The sequence below is a fragment of the Macaca fascicularis genome, chromosome 11 (genome assembly GCF_037993035.2).
Source record: "Macaca fascicularis isolate 582-1 chromosome 11, T2T-MFA8v1.1".
In the NCBI taxonomy this organism is placed as follows: Eukaryota; Metazoa; Chordata; class Mammalia; order Primates; family Cercopithecidae; genus Macaca; species Macaca fascicularis.
This window is the reverse complement of record NC_088385.1, coordinates 26,652,351-26,668,296: the sequence shown is the minus strand read 5'-3', so window position 1 is coordinate 26,668,296 and position 15,946 is coordinate 26,652,351. Positions and strand designations below refer to the sequence as shown.

Here is a 15,946-nt window from a genome sequence, read left to right as displayed (position 1 = left end):
CTTGTGGTTTTAAAGGCTCTTAATGTTGTCCAGCTGCAAAATAAAAGGAATTGGGAGGGGAAGTTGGAAGGAGTGGAGGGGGCTGGGGGGGAGGAATGTGTGGAAAAGAACAGGGAGTCTGGCTTTTATTTTTTTTTTCAGTGAGTTCAGTGCCAGCCTGGACATTGGCTGTACAGACTATTGAGCCATTGTCTGCTCCATTTCCAGAATAGCCCCCAGTTAATCACTTCGGCTTTGAAGGGAATTTCCTCGTGGAATTCTCCACAGAAAATCTAATCAACTGACCTGCCCTCTCAACAATGGAAGGCTTTTTTTTCCTCTCTTTCCCTTATTGGGGCGGGCTCTGTAATGTAGCCTTTTGTGCAGAATGAACCCTCCCAGTAGGAGTGGAGAGCGTGTGTGAGTGACTGAGTGTGTGTGTGTGTATGTGTGTGTGCATGCGTGTGTGAAGAATGCACACTATCTCGTGTTGGTGAGTGTGTGCTTACTCCCTGACCAGATGCTGCGGTGCACGGGGCAGCCACCATCTCTGCATGCATGTCTGTGTAAGTGTCTCTCTCTGTGTGTGTATGTGCCTCTGTCATTTCATGTCAAAGGTACATTACCTGATTACCTTTCTCGCCTGCCAGATTTTTATCTAGATAATTGGAACTGCTATGGAGGCTGTGCCTTGCCAGCCAGCTTAGAATCTGTAAAGCCATAGTTTGTCCACCTTGTTATCTGTGGCTGCCTGGGCAGAGGAAATTAAAGAGATCCACAGCCAGGGGAGCGCTTCCTACTCCTGACCTCCCCAGCGATCCCAAACAGGACAGTTTGTTAGTAGCGTCTTTTTGTTGTTATGTTTTGATTTCGTTTTGGGTTTTTGTGCGCTCGTGGGTGTTATTTTGGCATGCGGATACCTATTCCCCTCCACATCGCACATCGTGTTTTATGGAGTTTAGAGCTGAGGAAACTTTGGTTGGGTTGCCAGGACGTTCGCACCACTTTGCGGAAAGCACGATCTAACAGGGAGACGGACAGAGTGAGTGACAAGTTGTTTACAGGTTTCCTTGAAGGGGCCTCTGCTATATTTCAATCTGTCAAAGTTGCTTTTCTTCCCTCAGAACAATGCCCGATTGTTGTGTGTGTGAGTGTGTGTGTGTGTGTGTGTGTATGTGTGCGTGTATTTCCGTGTGTGAACGGAGAGAGCCTAGAAAAGGGTGAGAAGGAGTAACAATTCTTTGTGTAAAAATGCTATTGCTAACATTTAAATTTTTTGCTTCATTAGTTAATAAATGCAGTTTAATCGAGCTTCTGTTATTATCTAGACTTGGTTTTTAATCAGCAAATATGTTTTACAAAATCATACTGTTATGCGTGTGTGTGTGTGAGTTTTATGATTCAGAAGACAGAGTATGGGAGACGTGTTAAATGAGTTGACTTCTCACATTCAGTGATGTCTAGAAGAGAGAATTAAAAGGAAAGGACAGGCACCCTGAGGTTGTCTAGAGCCTTGCAGCCGGAGCGTGTGGCTCCGCGGAGGGGGGAGCAGCCAGACCCGGCTGCTGGAAGTGCACTGCCCCTTTAAGAGACTGGTCAAGGAGTCCTAGGAGAGGGAGAGGAGGGAAAGGAGGGGGGGAGAAAGAGGGAGAGAGAGAGACAGAGAGAGAGAGGGAGAGAGAGAGAGAGGGAGGGAGGGGGGGGAAGAGAGAGAGAGAAAATCAATTGGTTTAGAAGGTTTGGACTCACTTGACAGGTTCAGTTGGAGACGATCATAGGTGGCTGCTGTGACAAAGGGAAATTGTGCTTTTCCAGCATGCTTACTGACCCTGATTTACCTCAGGAGTTTGAAAGGTGAGTACAGTTTTTTCCCCCTAATATATTGAAGTACAACTCTCCCATTTTACAGTAGTCTCTGAATCATTGGAAGATGCTCCCCCAAAACGTGTTTGTTAGAGAAGCTTTTAGCTTGGGCTTCTGCAGTCTTGTTAGCTGATTTTTTTTTGTTGTGGTTGCCCGGACCAAATTGAACTGATTTGCAAAGTCTCCGGGATTTCTGCTAATGTTTTCAGGTTGCGTCCTGTAACAGCAAATTAAATGAACCTTAAGCATCTCTCTCTCTCCCCAACTCGTTGCTTCTCTCTTTCTCATTCACTCTCTTATTTTCTTCCTTCATTGATTGTTTTCTCCCCACCTTTTAAAAATGCTTTTGTGCAGAATGTTACCATTTTCAGCATCTCGGTCTCATGTAATTTCTAGGGTGACAGAAGGTTTTAGTGGTGCTTTAAACGGAGGCTATAAGTTCCTATTTGATCCTTCCGTAAAACTTTGGAAGCTGCTCAGTAAAGCACATGACCTTTTGTTGATATAAGAGAGCGTTTTTTTTTTTTTTTCCTCCAAAGAAAATTTAACATCACCGCTATATTAGATTACTCCATAAGTGTCAAAAATAGGGGGGGAAAGGGGATAAATGGGGCTGTTCCCTTTCTAAGTTTTAGTGACCACTTTTTGTGTTAGCTGTCTTCACTGAATTTTAATTTACTGTATTTTCCCCTTTTGCTATGATGGGAATAGTGTATTTGTAATTAAGTTGTTCCTATTTAGAGAAGTATCTGCAACATCCTTTTATTTGATGTTGTTGCAAGTAAAGCAGGGCTTTGAAAGAATTTTAGCCCTCTTAATGTTCCTATAAGTACACATTGCAATTTTTAAATTTGAGTTCTTATCCCAGCATAAGTTCATTTTTTTGAACTATAAATAGAATTTTGTTTGCCATTAAAAAGAATTCAAACTTTGTATTCTGTATGGTGAATTAAAAAAAAAAAAGCTAAAAAAAGCCAGGATGCATGATACCCAGGCTTTTTTTCATTTTCATGAAAGCTACCTTCTGTATAAACATTTGTTGTATCTGACTATGCAATGCAAGCTAGGTGCTAGACCAGCTGGTTAAAAATATGCTAAGTCAAGCTGTTCATCGCTCAAACGACTGAATTTGATATGAAAAGACGAAAAAAGAAAGGACAAAGATTAAAACATTCTAGAAGTGAAGCAATGGAAGAGAAAAAGAGTATTGAGGATAAAGTAACGCTTGAATGTGGTCACATATTAGAGAAGCCAGTATCAAATCAGGGAAGAAAGTAAAATAGCCAACATATATACTTCAGTGCTGTCATCTTTCTTTGATTTCTTCTGTGTGTTTTTTTGTATAATTAAAGTGCATCTTTACTAGATAATTCCAGCGAATGTTTGAGCTTTCTTTACAGTTTTGAATTAAAATTTTCAGTTCTATATATTAACTCTTTAATGAGTGAGCTTTTATTTGCAAATATAGCCTTATTTCATAGGTAGATGTTGAAGTTATTCATAGTGAAACATACTATACATTACCTAATGTAGCGATTTGCTAATTTAACACAGTTAAGTTTTCTAGAATGCACAGAGTAGCACTTAAATGATAATATTCTTTAATTCTAATTATACTTTTTGCAAATACAACTCTGAGACTGATTTGTAAGCCTGTTAACAGATTGTACTTATAAAAAGGTAGTTACATATTAACAGGCTGCAGCCTATTTCTCTATATAGGCAAGCTTCCTGCTGTGAACTTTATTTGTATTTTTTTTTTCAATTATCTCTTTTTAAACTAAACTTTTCCCTTTCCTATTCTGATGCTCAAATCTGTTAACATCTTTTTTCCTCCTGGTGGGAATTTCATTTTTTTTTTCACCCAGAGGCATGCTTTTCTAACTAGCTAATTAAATAAGCAAGTGATAATCAATAGGGTTGTTAGTATGACTATCAAATTTAGAAATATTAGTATCTAAAATAATTCTGAAAAATGCCGTACACTATAACGTTCCTTAATAATTTCCCCTGTGGCTGTAATTGGTAATACATACAAAGATGTCAGCAAATCATTACTATTTGTTTACATTGAATTTGTACGGGTGAGTGTCTCTATAGGCACCCATGCATGATACAGTATATAATGTAGACACAATATTGAATATTTGTATTCTCCAAAGGAGGTATTTATGATGTAATGAAACTATCAAATATAATTAGATTTTTTTTTTTTGCCTTTTCAACTGTTTGCAACTTTCACTGAATAAATAGGTCATTTCTATTGACTGTTAATTTTTATTCTGTTGGATCACTTGCTATAGATGATTTTCCGCTTAAACTTAGAAATCTAAAAGAAGACTGCTAAATTTCTTTGTGAAAAAGAGAACTTTGATCTAGAGAACATAATAAATTGCTTGGGGTTCATGTACTGTAAAAGTTTTATGTGATCATTTTTAACTAATTTCATTGGTAGAGTCTTGTCCATCTTTTATTCTTCCCAGCCTGTAGACTATTTGAACTTTAAGGAATATTCAAAACTTAAATATCAGGATCAAAATTTGGGTTCAGATTTGTATGTGTCTATATTATCATCACTAGAAATGAACATGGTCAGTACTCTCAGACTAACAAGCAGTTATTAAATAGTTAAGAAGTAGTAACAATTTCATTGTTTGTTAAAAATATGCAGGAGGTAGTGCAAATAGAACAGTGATTCTAAAAGGTAAAGAACTTGAAATATTTTTATTTTCAAGCATCCTTGTGATAGACTGATTATGATTACTGAAAAACACAATTCCCAGGTGGGAAGCAAATGGGCGTATATGTTCTAAAGATTATTCGTAAGGAAACTCTTTTACATTTTACCGTTTAGAGAAAACATAGCTGGCAACATGGTCTAAATGTGAGTAATAGCATCATTAGAATGAATGCCCGAAGTTTCCCCAAATATTTAAAAGAAGTCAATAAATGTATATATTTAACTGAAAGTAGATAATGAAAAATTGTGACTTAAGGTTTTCCTTTGAGAATGTCACCTATTTTTTGATATTCCAAGGAAGAGATGAAAATATTTGCCTTAAATGTCAATATTAGTTTGTTCATGATAAGTAAAATAGCCATTTTTGATAGTTTCTCAATATTCTATTTCTTTCCTTTTTATTTTTTCTGTCCTCTTTGGTTGTAATATAATAGTTTTGTGTCTAAGCTACTCGTTACAGTTTCTAATTGCTTTATGTTAGAAACTTAAATAGCAAGTGTAAGATGATTGCTTAAGAAGACAGTTCTGATAATGTCTAGAAAGAAGAAAAAAGTTGGGATTGAAAGTCGTGGGATTATGCAAATTAGGTTGTTAGTATCACCTATTTGATTGCTTCTCCCAAATTGGTGCAGACAACAGACAGCAGATTTTCTAGATGTTGAAAGGAACACTACAATAGTAAAACCTTCTGCAATAAAAATTAACTTATTTGCTTCATATTTCCATCAAATTTATTTCTGGTCATGCTGACTAAATAATTTTTCTTATTAGGAAACTTTTCAGTATTTTTCTGAAGAAAGAAATATACATCAGATCCTTTTACAAACTAATTCATAAAATTCCATGAAAAGCTACTGCTGGACATTTGCAAAAAACTACTCTTTGACATTAGTGGTATTTTAGTTACCTAAAGTTTGACCATAGTAATGAAATATTTATTACACAGATATATTTTGCTTAATTAAAGACTTTAACAACAACAACAAAAAAATCCATTGTGCTCACGAGTGATAAGTGCATTCAGGTTAGCAGGCACACTCTAGGTGTGAATCACAGAAAAGTTATCTGTTCACATTCTGTCACCTAATGGCAACTGTAAACCTGTAAGTTTGATATTATGTTTTCAGGATGTTCTGATAGCCTTTGGTAATTTTATTTATTTGTTATTTACTACTACTTTGTAGAGGAGACAATGTCTACAACTGAGTATAGATTTTAATTACCATGTCAATAATTTGCAAGCTAACTGAGCTAAGACATTGGTTTGGAATGCAGCTTGCATGAGGCAGTTCATAAACCACATTTCTATAACACTTATGCTGAAATACTGTCCTGAAGACTTGGCAGGAGACCTGACTGATTACCAAGAACAATTAAGGGTTAAATGTCAGGTGACATTGTGTACTGCTCAGTGTTTAGCAGGTTTGATAGACATAGAAATGTGCAAATATTACGCTTACTTCACATGTTGGTGTGTTCTTATCTTATGTTTCTCAAATATAATAAGCACATGTTAAAGTATTTACCTGTTCTTAGGAAGCTTTTGGCAAAAATCTTGTATAGGCATCATACATGAGAGGCAGATAATAAGACCTGTTCTGATTCTTTAGCACATTAGTCCTTCACAGAGTTGGAAACTATTTCATATGAATTGCACTCATAATGCATTTAGAAAGCAAAATTACATTCATGGGTAAAGGCTGATTTTTATTGTCTGTTTTCTTTCCACTATCAATTCTTCAGCAACCTAATGAGTATATTGTATAATGCAGATGTGCATTATGGAGGCTGAATATCTCCCTTTTTATAGATTAGTTAAATAAGTATAACTGATGAGTTTTGTTTTCTTTCATAATTTGTTATTCATTTATAATTTCAATGGGGTTATCCAACAGCCTGGGAAAGAAACTAATCTAAGTTTTTCTCTTGTACTAACTCATGTATAGTTCCAATATGCCAGGTCTCTGATTCCGATGATGGCAGTAAGATAATAAGATTTTTAAAGGTTTAGCCAAAGCATGAAATATCTCCTTCCTAATGGAAAATTTTCTTGAACAAGAAATGGACAAAAACATAACAAAGTCTTCCTTCCTTCCTTCATTCTCTCCTTCTTTCTCTTTCATTGATTGATAGCATCATCATTTGTATTAAATGTGAAATTTGATTACTATGTAGATAAACAGGATCAAGTGGTATTGCTAGAGTGGGAAAAAAATTTAAATTTGACATGCTTTAGGAGAATGCCACTATTCCTTCATTGTGATCAGGAACTGATAGTGGTTCAGGAGAAGACCTTTTTATTCTTTCTGACCTCTGTGTTTTCTCCTGCAGTTTGGAAGCTGTTCTTTCTTTCCTTTAGTGTTGTCTATTCTTTTCTTTACTTACTAATTGAGAGTTCACACATCTTCTCTGGATATATTGTGGCGTATGGTTTTGCTTGTCCAATAGGGGGGTGTTGCATTTCTCCACATTCAGTATCCTTTTCCCTTGGAGCCCGAGAGTAAAACCTCAGCAGTACTCCCTCCCTTTGCCAGCCTGAGGAGTCAGAGACTCAAAGTTGTTCCCAGCTCTTGCGCCTTCATTGTAGAGCTGCATTCTGCTCAGTGGGCTGCCGAGAAGGACCAGACCGAAACAAGATTTAGAAGAATTCTGGTGAGAACTGTTTATAGGGATATGGTATTTTAAAAGAATGTAGTAAACAAACAGAATTGTGGCATAAACAAAGATAATTAGCATAAACAATGTCGTTTTAGGACAGGTGGTTTAAAAAAACAAACAAAACAAAAAACCCAAATATGAACCCAATTTGAATGCTGCCAGTTTGGAACCACTGAACCTTAATCTGTACTTCATGAGAATTACCCAGGTTTGTTGATAAACTTGTTAACATGCGTTTTTTGTTTCTTTTGTATCATTTTCCGGTCATTATGCCCTTTTGTCACCCAGCTTGAAAGTAATTAATCTATATTACAAGGTAGTTTAAGGAGTTTTTGCCCATAAACATGACAGAAGGAAAATTTAAAACAAAAGCTTATGGATGTTCATAGACATTTGAAATCAGTGTCAAACCTTAAATCAATTCAAACCTGAACTCGGCTCATTGTATTTCAAACCTCTCTTTTATCTAAGTAACATTTTAGTCACTTGGCTCTTTAGTGTTAATACATTTACTTTTGTCTTGTCTTAAAATTCAGAGATTTGTTTTGCTGTGGCTAAATCAGCATTTCTGTGTTATGTGTTTCTTTCTAAGTGTTGCTTATTTCTTATTATTTTTCTCTGTAACTTAGTGAAGGTGGTACAGCAGCGTATAAATGTATCTGATGATCATGCAATATGAGGATGCTAGTTATTATGAACCACATTATCTAAACGTACTATGCCGTCGTGATGAATTTTTATCTGGAGACATTTAGGTTTATTACTAAATGACGTTTTTTCTTAATGCCTTGTACTGAAATGTTTTGACTTAAATGAAATGTGGAGTGTGGTGAACAGAAAGCTGTTTATTTTTCTTGCATTAAGGATCAAAGTTCTTTATTGAAGTTAAAGAGATTTTTTTTTTTCTCTTCACTTTCTCATGGACAATGGGACCAGAAATTCAAAGTGGATATCTCTGATATTCTGTGGCCCTTCTCTTTGCTGAAATGAAAGCATTTGTGAATGAGTTTTGGTTTCTTGGAGTTATAAAATGTGTGTAAACTAGTAAACCATGTCTCATTCATGTGCTATGGAGATTTCTCGTACTTCAGGGACAAAAATAATTTGGCTACTAACGAATTAGGGCTACCTGCCAGTGCCAACACATAGTGTAGGTAAGAGGAACACTATAAAGAAAAGCTGCTGGCAGCAAATCCGTTGAAACTTTCATATGTAACAGCGTTTCTATTTCTGCTCTTCACATCTTTGAAAGAAAGTGTGTTTTAGAAAAGAAAATGTTAAAAAACAGATGATATGATCTTTCTTAAAAATGTATGTGTAGCTCCACTTTAATATTTCTCATTGTGGAGATGCATAGGGTTTCATTATGTTCTATGCACTCTTGGTTCCCCTACCTTTCCCAATCATTTCTGTCACATTGAAACCTAAGGATCAGATGCATGAGAGTAAGTGTAATATGAAGAAATGAAATTCACTGCATAGAGCCAAAAAAAGCCTCAGAGCCTTATATGATTTGGATATTGGCAGTTTAAGGGAGTTAGATCAATTGGGACACTGAGCAGAAATTTTATAAAGGATGTGTCCTCTCATTTAGGGCTTCAGGAACATTTTCAAGAAAAGAAGGGAAAGAGTTAACCTGTGTTGCCTGTTGTTAATTTCTTAGTGTAGGAGAAAAAGAAGAGGTAGACCCAAATCATGTTTTCTTGGCATATTTTTAATCAAAATTTATTTCAGAATGTAGTCAGTGTTTACATTAGTACTGAATTTGCCTTTGTTTTTTTTTTTGTTTGTTTGTTTTTGTTTTTGTATTAAGTACGACTGAAATACTAGGGAGATAGATTGTTTGAACACTGGTTGTGAAACTTTTACAGAAGATCTTTCACATATCATTTTAAACTATGTTTATCTAATAAAAGATATCCTAATGAAAAAGAAATACAACACTGAAAATGAGAAATATTCCTTAACCTAAGAGAACACAAGTGGAAAAGTAATACTTTATTATACTATTAATTTTTCAGTCACAGTTAATTAGGTTGCTTGACAAAGTTCTAAAACACTTTTATTCTAATTGCAGAGTTAAAGTATTATTTGTTTGCCTACAATTCTTCCTTTGGTTATTTGCCCTGGGCCAGTGTTTGTTGGGCAATGGTTTTCAAAGTCCAAAGACTTTTTTTTCACTTCTCTCCTGAGGTCCCTTTGTCATTTTTTTTTTTTTTTTTTTTTTTAGCTAGTGAGTTTCATAATATGTTTGAAAAGAGGTTGCAGGGGGATGTCACATATAATTAAGGTTAATATTTCCTTCCTTTTTTCTTATCTGTACTCTAAGAGGTCTATGTTGGAGATTCGTTAGGATAATGTATAGTATTCCCATTATTTAGTGTACAACGGAATGAACTGGTGCTCAGACTATTCAATTTAGTATGCATTCACTAATTCAACTTTGACCTTGAGTGATAACTGAATATAAAATATCAGATTCAGATTCTTTGTCATCTATAATACAGCATTACGTATTATTATATTTTATGTAATATTCAAAGTACCAATAGTCAGACAGAACACCTAGGAATGGGAAAAGAAAGATAACTATGAATGCTATTCCTAAGAGTAGAACTTCTGTTTTCCTCCAGTCCTAAACATAACTACAATTTGGGAAATAGAGGAAAAGGTGTTGTTTTTAGGACCGTAAGGATTATGACATATAAATATTTATAGGGTAATTATTTCTAAAAATGTTAGCATTACTCGACAAATATATGGATCTAATTTGACCTATAAACAATTTAAGAATATTTAATGCTTTAAAAGCATTCTTCGAGAGAAATAAAAGCAAATCCAAAAGATCCTGATAACAATTTAAAGAATCAAAGTGATGGGACAATATATTTGGACTTTTATAAGTGAATGAAACGATAGTTGGAATTCACTAACAGTTATATGAAGGATTATTTTAGGGAATGTAATAGTTACATGTGTGTGCACATGCAAAAGTTAGAAAGCCAGGAGAAACTTTTTCATTTATAGGGCAGTTGATCTCTTGAATGAATCCTGCCAAATTCTAATGAAGCTGCAGTTTTGGCAAAAAATCTTGAAAGGAAGAAATATTTCATAGAAATACAAACAAGGTTCATTCCCGTTTTCTTGTTTGCAGCTCAGAATCCTGTGGCATGTGCTACAGGAACATATAATAGTATTCCAGCTTGAAAAAGATTAAAGGTGGTATTGTGGTGTATATTTAATGGAAAATTGGAACTGAAGACATTGGGTGAATCAAGGTATGCTCGAGTAACCTTTGGGGATATTTGAGGTTTTAGGTTGAGATAATAAGAAAGTTGAGTGTTCAGGGTCTAAAGCATACCTATCAAATGAATGAGTGTGTGTGTGTGTGTGTGTAATATGATTTATCTCCTCTATAAATAAAATAATTTCCTCTTTTAGGTAAGATTTATATTTGCCAGTATTTTCACTGATTTTCTTTTTTTTTTTTTTTTTTTTTGGAAATGTAACATAGTACCAAGCGCTATTAGCTAGATGTTAAGATCTCAAGTTCTAGTTCTTCTTTAAAAACTGAGATCTCTTTGACTCTTAGTGTATGCATCTGTAAAATTAGAAGATAGGATGGATAATTTCTAAAATCAGTTAACTCTAAAATTTCATTACTTTGAACTACATTTGCAGTGTCCCCAGCTCCTAACTCTAGTGGTCAGAATTCTTTGCATGTATGTAGCTATTTGGAGATTATCTCTATAGCCAGCCTTTACATGTAGAATCACTTCAGTTTACCTGTCAATTAGGTATCATTACACAGGAACAAGCAACCATAGTGTCTTAGGAGTTTTTAATCTAAATACCATGTGTAATTCTTATTTAGGATTAAGTGCCCAAGTTTGCTCTGAGCTATTTGAAGTGTTTCAAAAGATAAGATTCACATTCTATGATCCTGAAACTCTCAGGCATCAGATCACCATTCTGAACAATTACAAATATTGTAAAAGATAAATTTATATGGTTAAATGAACAAGACACTATGGGGAAATATGAAAAGCCTAAGAGTGGCACTTTAGGTAAGGGATCTAAAGGTCTGTTTATAGGGATAAAAGAAAAGAAAAAATATGAAGATTCCTCAGGAGAGCATTAGTACAGCACAGGGGCTATGGACAGTATATGTCCTTATATGAATAATTAAAACATAGGGCTGGAAAGTAGCAAGATCAACTAATATTACACACATGTAGTCCAAAGAAAAATGTTGAGTGTTTCTCAAAATAAATAACTATTAGCATTACCAGGCCAGCCAATTTGATATGCATTATACTATACTTGCTAGTTGGCAGTTTCAAGAAATTTTAAACTCTACAAAGCAAGGGAGTAGAGCAAAGAGCAATGAAGTATGCATTTAAAAAGCTATATCGAGCAGACAAGCTTCATATATTGTTAATATATTTGTCAGGTCGCATGCTGTTTTTTTTTGTTTGGTTTTGTTTTTTTAATGCACTGTTGGAAAAACAGTGTAGTTATATCATCAGGAACATACATATCTAAGGTTCTTCCGCATTAGCTCTACTTAGAAAATATGTCTGTGGTATCATGAAATCTTTGTACAAATTAGTTTATATTTAATAGATTCATGTATTTGAGATAACAGGAATCTGCTATGTTAAAATTATTTTTTTTACAGAATAATTATGATGTAGATTTTTTTATTTGGTTCCTGCCACTTTTATTTAGGCACAAAGAATGGGTATTATTCTCTTGTTCTCCTTCTATAGATATAAATGTTGAAAAAAGAAAGAAAGAAGGAAAATAACCTCACTGAACCAGCACTACATTTAGAACTAGGACCAAAGAGAAATGTGCAAATATCCTACTGTTAAACCAGAAAGAAAATCTGGAAATCATCCAGTTGGGCAACTTACTGCTAATATATTTTATAATCCAGCATTTAGTTATATACAAAGTTGGCATATGTTCCTACAGTTTCTAAATCAAGAATTAAAACTTTGTGATGTATAAGTCACTTACATCGTTTGGGTTTCAGCCATGCATCTATGAATGGACTTAAAAATAAGTATAAAATTATTTATCCCCCAATGCAAATGAGCCAGCTTAAACTTATAAAAATTTATAAAAATATTTGGATATGTCTGAATGCAAGCCACTGCATTCAGATTTTTAAAACTAAGTTTAATTTTTGGCAAATGTAAAATGATCAGCACTTTAATAAAAATAATTTTTTGTTTGATAACATACTAGTCAGATATCTGCAAATTATTTCAGCATATAAAATAATACATGTAAGAAATTGGTTAACTTATATTTTAGTTTTGTAGTTAATATAATTGTTTTAAATGTACTTACGATTATTGATCCCAGGTAACGTGTACTTAAATAGCAGCAATGCAACTATAGTTTCCTCTAACTGCTTAGTGCTAATAATTAAATATTCCAAAAACACATCTCTTATCACTTTATATATGGGACATCTGATGCACTAATAGTTATTTTTGCAAGTATCAGTATATTAAGTATTTGAGTAATGAATTTGCTGATTTAACATATTCCTATGCTTTAAGCTGCACAAATTAAAGTTCACTTATTTTTGCATAATCACGAGAATGAATCATTTCATAGAATAAATGATTGAACAACTAAAAACAGTGATTTTTCTGTTAATCTAAGAAGGTCACACACATACTATTGCTTTTTAAAGTATTATTTGTACAAACATTTTGAAAACTAGAAAACATTAAATAACTTAAAGACACAATTATGTATACAAATCCAGTGCATTATAGATTTTCATAGTAAAAGCAACATAAGAGGTTTTGCATTGGCTACATATTCTTTGGACTGGAAGTTAAGCTTGAAGAAATACATAGATTTCTTTTTACGGGGAACTCTATAGCAAGCAAACCAAATCACCTAAGAAACAGAACCCTTATTTTTGATAAAAAATTGTTTTCACAGATATAATCTGTTGAAAGCCAGAAGCCATCCAAAGTGCTGATACCAATTTAAGAAGATGATCTTTTGCCTTAATTATACATCTGGGAAATATTAGCTGAACATTTTGTGGAGAACAGTGAATACCTTAGTTGCCAGTTGTCTAAAATGCTGCTAATGATCGACATAGTGCCAGTGTTTTGATGGCTAAAACCTAGGCTGAATATGAATACAAAGAACACAGTTGGGGAAAAAAAAGCGCACATTTTATACAAAACAGATTTCAACCATCTGCTTGGCACTTAAGTTGTGACTATAGGCAATATATGAAAGAGGCCACTGTCCACGTTAAGAATGGTATTACTTTTATTGGTACCTTAGAAAAACCATAGGGGTTTGAATGCATGTGTAACCAATGATTTTCTTCAGTTAAATAATGCAAACAAGGGCCTCAGCCAAAATTTTGTTCCCCCCATAATCTCTTCTATGTCAGTCTTCTTATCCTGGCAAAATCGGTTTCACTAATAAAATCGGTATAGTGCTGTACCTCAGGATATTAAATAATACCAGACAACACTAAGCAAGTGGCCCTTAGGATGAGAACCCCAGATGGTTATGAGAGAAAGTACTGTTTGCTTTAGGAATAGGTTATATTCCTGAGTCTGTTGCCTGAATACTATGGTGCATGTCAAATTAGCATGGAAGTTAATGGTCCAGAAGCACTTCTAAATTTAATGCTTTCCCATTTGTTCTGAATTTATAGTATTAAATCAGAGCAGTACTGTTTCATCACTAGTTCAGTAAAGGAAAATCATGCCATGGGTAGGAAATTATAGGCAAAATCTAATTGTTTGACCCATTTCATTTACCTAAAGGTGAGGGAGAAATCTCAAAATGCTCAATAGAAGAGTATTGGTAAATATCATACATTAGATGCTTTTATATTTGTAGACCAGTTGACAAGAGCTGTTATAGACTGTTCCTTAGCATTATAGTAGGCAAAACATAAATTTTTGACTAAGTAATGATTTGACCTTGTATTATCTTTAGCTGAGATATATTTTGTATTTTTAAACATTAGGAAAATCAAGCTATTAGAATGTGTTAGCTTATTGATTTGTCGAGGTTGTATATGTAGGTTGTATGAATTGATAAATACATATTGAGACCTTCTTAGCTCTTGATGAACAGTATGTGATTTAGGAAAGCATAAAGAAATGCTCTCAGAGTCCCTCTCTATTTGTGCTCCTTTCCAATATGGTGGCCACTACCTACGTATCATTATTAAGCATTCGTAATGTGACTAATCTGAGCCAAAACGTCCTGTAAATATAAAATACGCACTGGCTTTCAAAGACATAGGTTGAAAGAAAGAATGTAAAATATCTTACTAAGTTATAAAATGTTGATTATATGTTGAAATGACATTAGGATATATTGGCACAAATAAAATATATATTAAAATTATTTTCACCTCTTTTTAAAAGCTTTTTAAATATGACTACTAGAAAATTTAAAACTACACGCGTGCCTCTTATTTGTGGCTCTCATATTTCTATTGGATGATGCTACTTTATACCTTCCTGTGACTGGAGGGAAATCAAAACTTCTGTCTTTATCTAGATTCTAGTGGTTCGTAGCTCAGTAGGGTAGCAATCAGTTAGAAAGACCTAGGGGTTTATTAACTGTCTTTATTCTTAGCTTTCTTCTAGAAGGTGGAATTGTATTACTTTTTTAAAAGCTACAGTAATTAGCACTCACATTCATAGATGTATTATTTACCTCATGAATACTGTCACTTTCTTCAAACTTCCATGGAGCTACAATAGAAAGGAAGATGTTTGCTTAAGAATTATATAAATTATTTTAGAGATTATATGTTTGAAATGGGGAATTAGATTTACTGTTTTGAAATGCCACTATGTGTATCTTTAATTTTACAATTGAGTTTTAAAGAAGTTTGTGGAGGGGTAGGAATACCTTCAGCTTTTGTATCCCAGCTGATACTACACACAGTTTCTTAAATTGACCCACAAGATGTGATCCAAACTTTCTCTATACATATGGAGATACACTTATAGAGATAGATATAAAGATAGAGCTAACATTCAGTATGTACTTATTATGTGCCAGACTCTGTTATAAATTGCTTTACATGCATTATTTCACTCTAGCCTCACAACAATCTTATTTTTTACCTCATTTCACAAATGAAGAAAATGAAACAGAGTTGCCTAATTTCTAGGTAATAAGTGGAAGAGCTGAGATACAAACTCAGACATTCAAACTCTAATTATCACTCTTAACCATCACATTATAGTATTGATCTAGAAAGTAATGTACTTCCATAACTTTATAATCTGTTATTTATTTTAGTGGCAGATATTTCTTTCTTTATTCAACAACTACATTTTAAATTCCTGCTATGCCAGGTGTTATATTAAATGCTGAATAAATGTTGAAAATGTAGACAATATAAATGACATAAAATAATTGTGATATAAACTTCTAATTTTTTTCTGAATGAATTAACTCATTCATTGCACAAGGTGGTATGCTGGGTAGTGGATATCCAGGCATGTGTACACTTATGTAAAGGGTTTCTTGGTAATGGCTAATTGGGACTGTTTTTGAGAGATACTGACTTCTGGTGCACATTATAGATGGATACTTCTTACTAGGAGAAGTGTAACTATTTAGTATTTCTCAAATATCCGTTTCTCAAGTCCTTTGTAATAAGCCACCTATTGAAATGATATC

General features: G+C 34.0%; 1 protein-coding gene across 31 annotated transcripts in view; it reads left to right on the top strand.

Moving 5' to 3' along the window:
• SOX5 (SRY-box transcription factor 5) overlaps positions 1–15,946 on the top strand; it is a 1,031,820-nt gene that overhangs the window by 613,911 nt on the left and 401,963 nt on the right. For 4 of the 31 annotated variants that reach the window (XM_074006403.1, XM_074006402.1, XM_045366456.3 and 1 more), the window contains exon 1: positions 380–545. The exons of 19 other annotated variants lie outside the window; for them this stretch is intronic. In XM_074006403.1, coding sequence (XP_073862504.1) covers positions 538–545 — 8 coding nt within the window. In that variant the 5' untranslated portion in view covers positions 380–537. Of the gene's footprint in view, positions 1–379; positions 546–1,726; positions 1,834–7,092; positions 7,235–15,946 lie in introns of those variants that run through there. 8 more of the 31 variants (XM_015430499.4, XM_015430498.4, XM_005570369.5 and 5 more) reach the window with 2 other exon arrangements.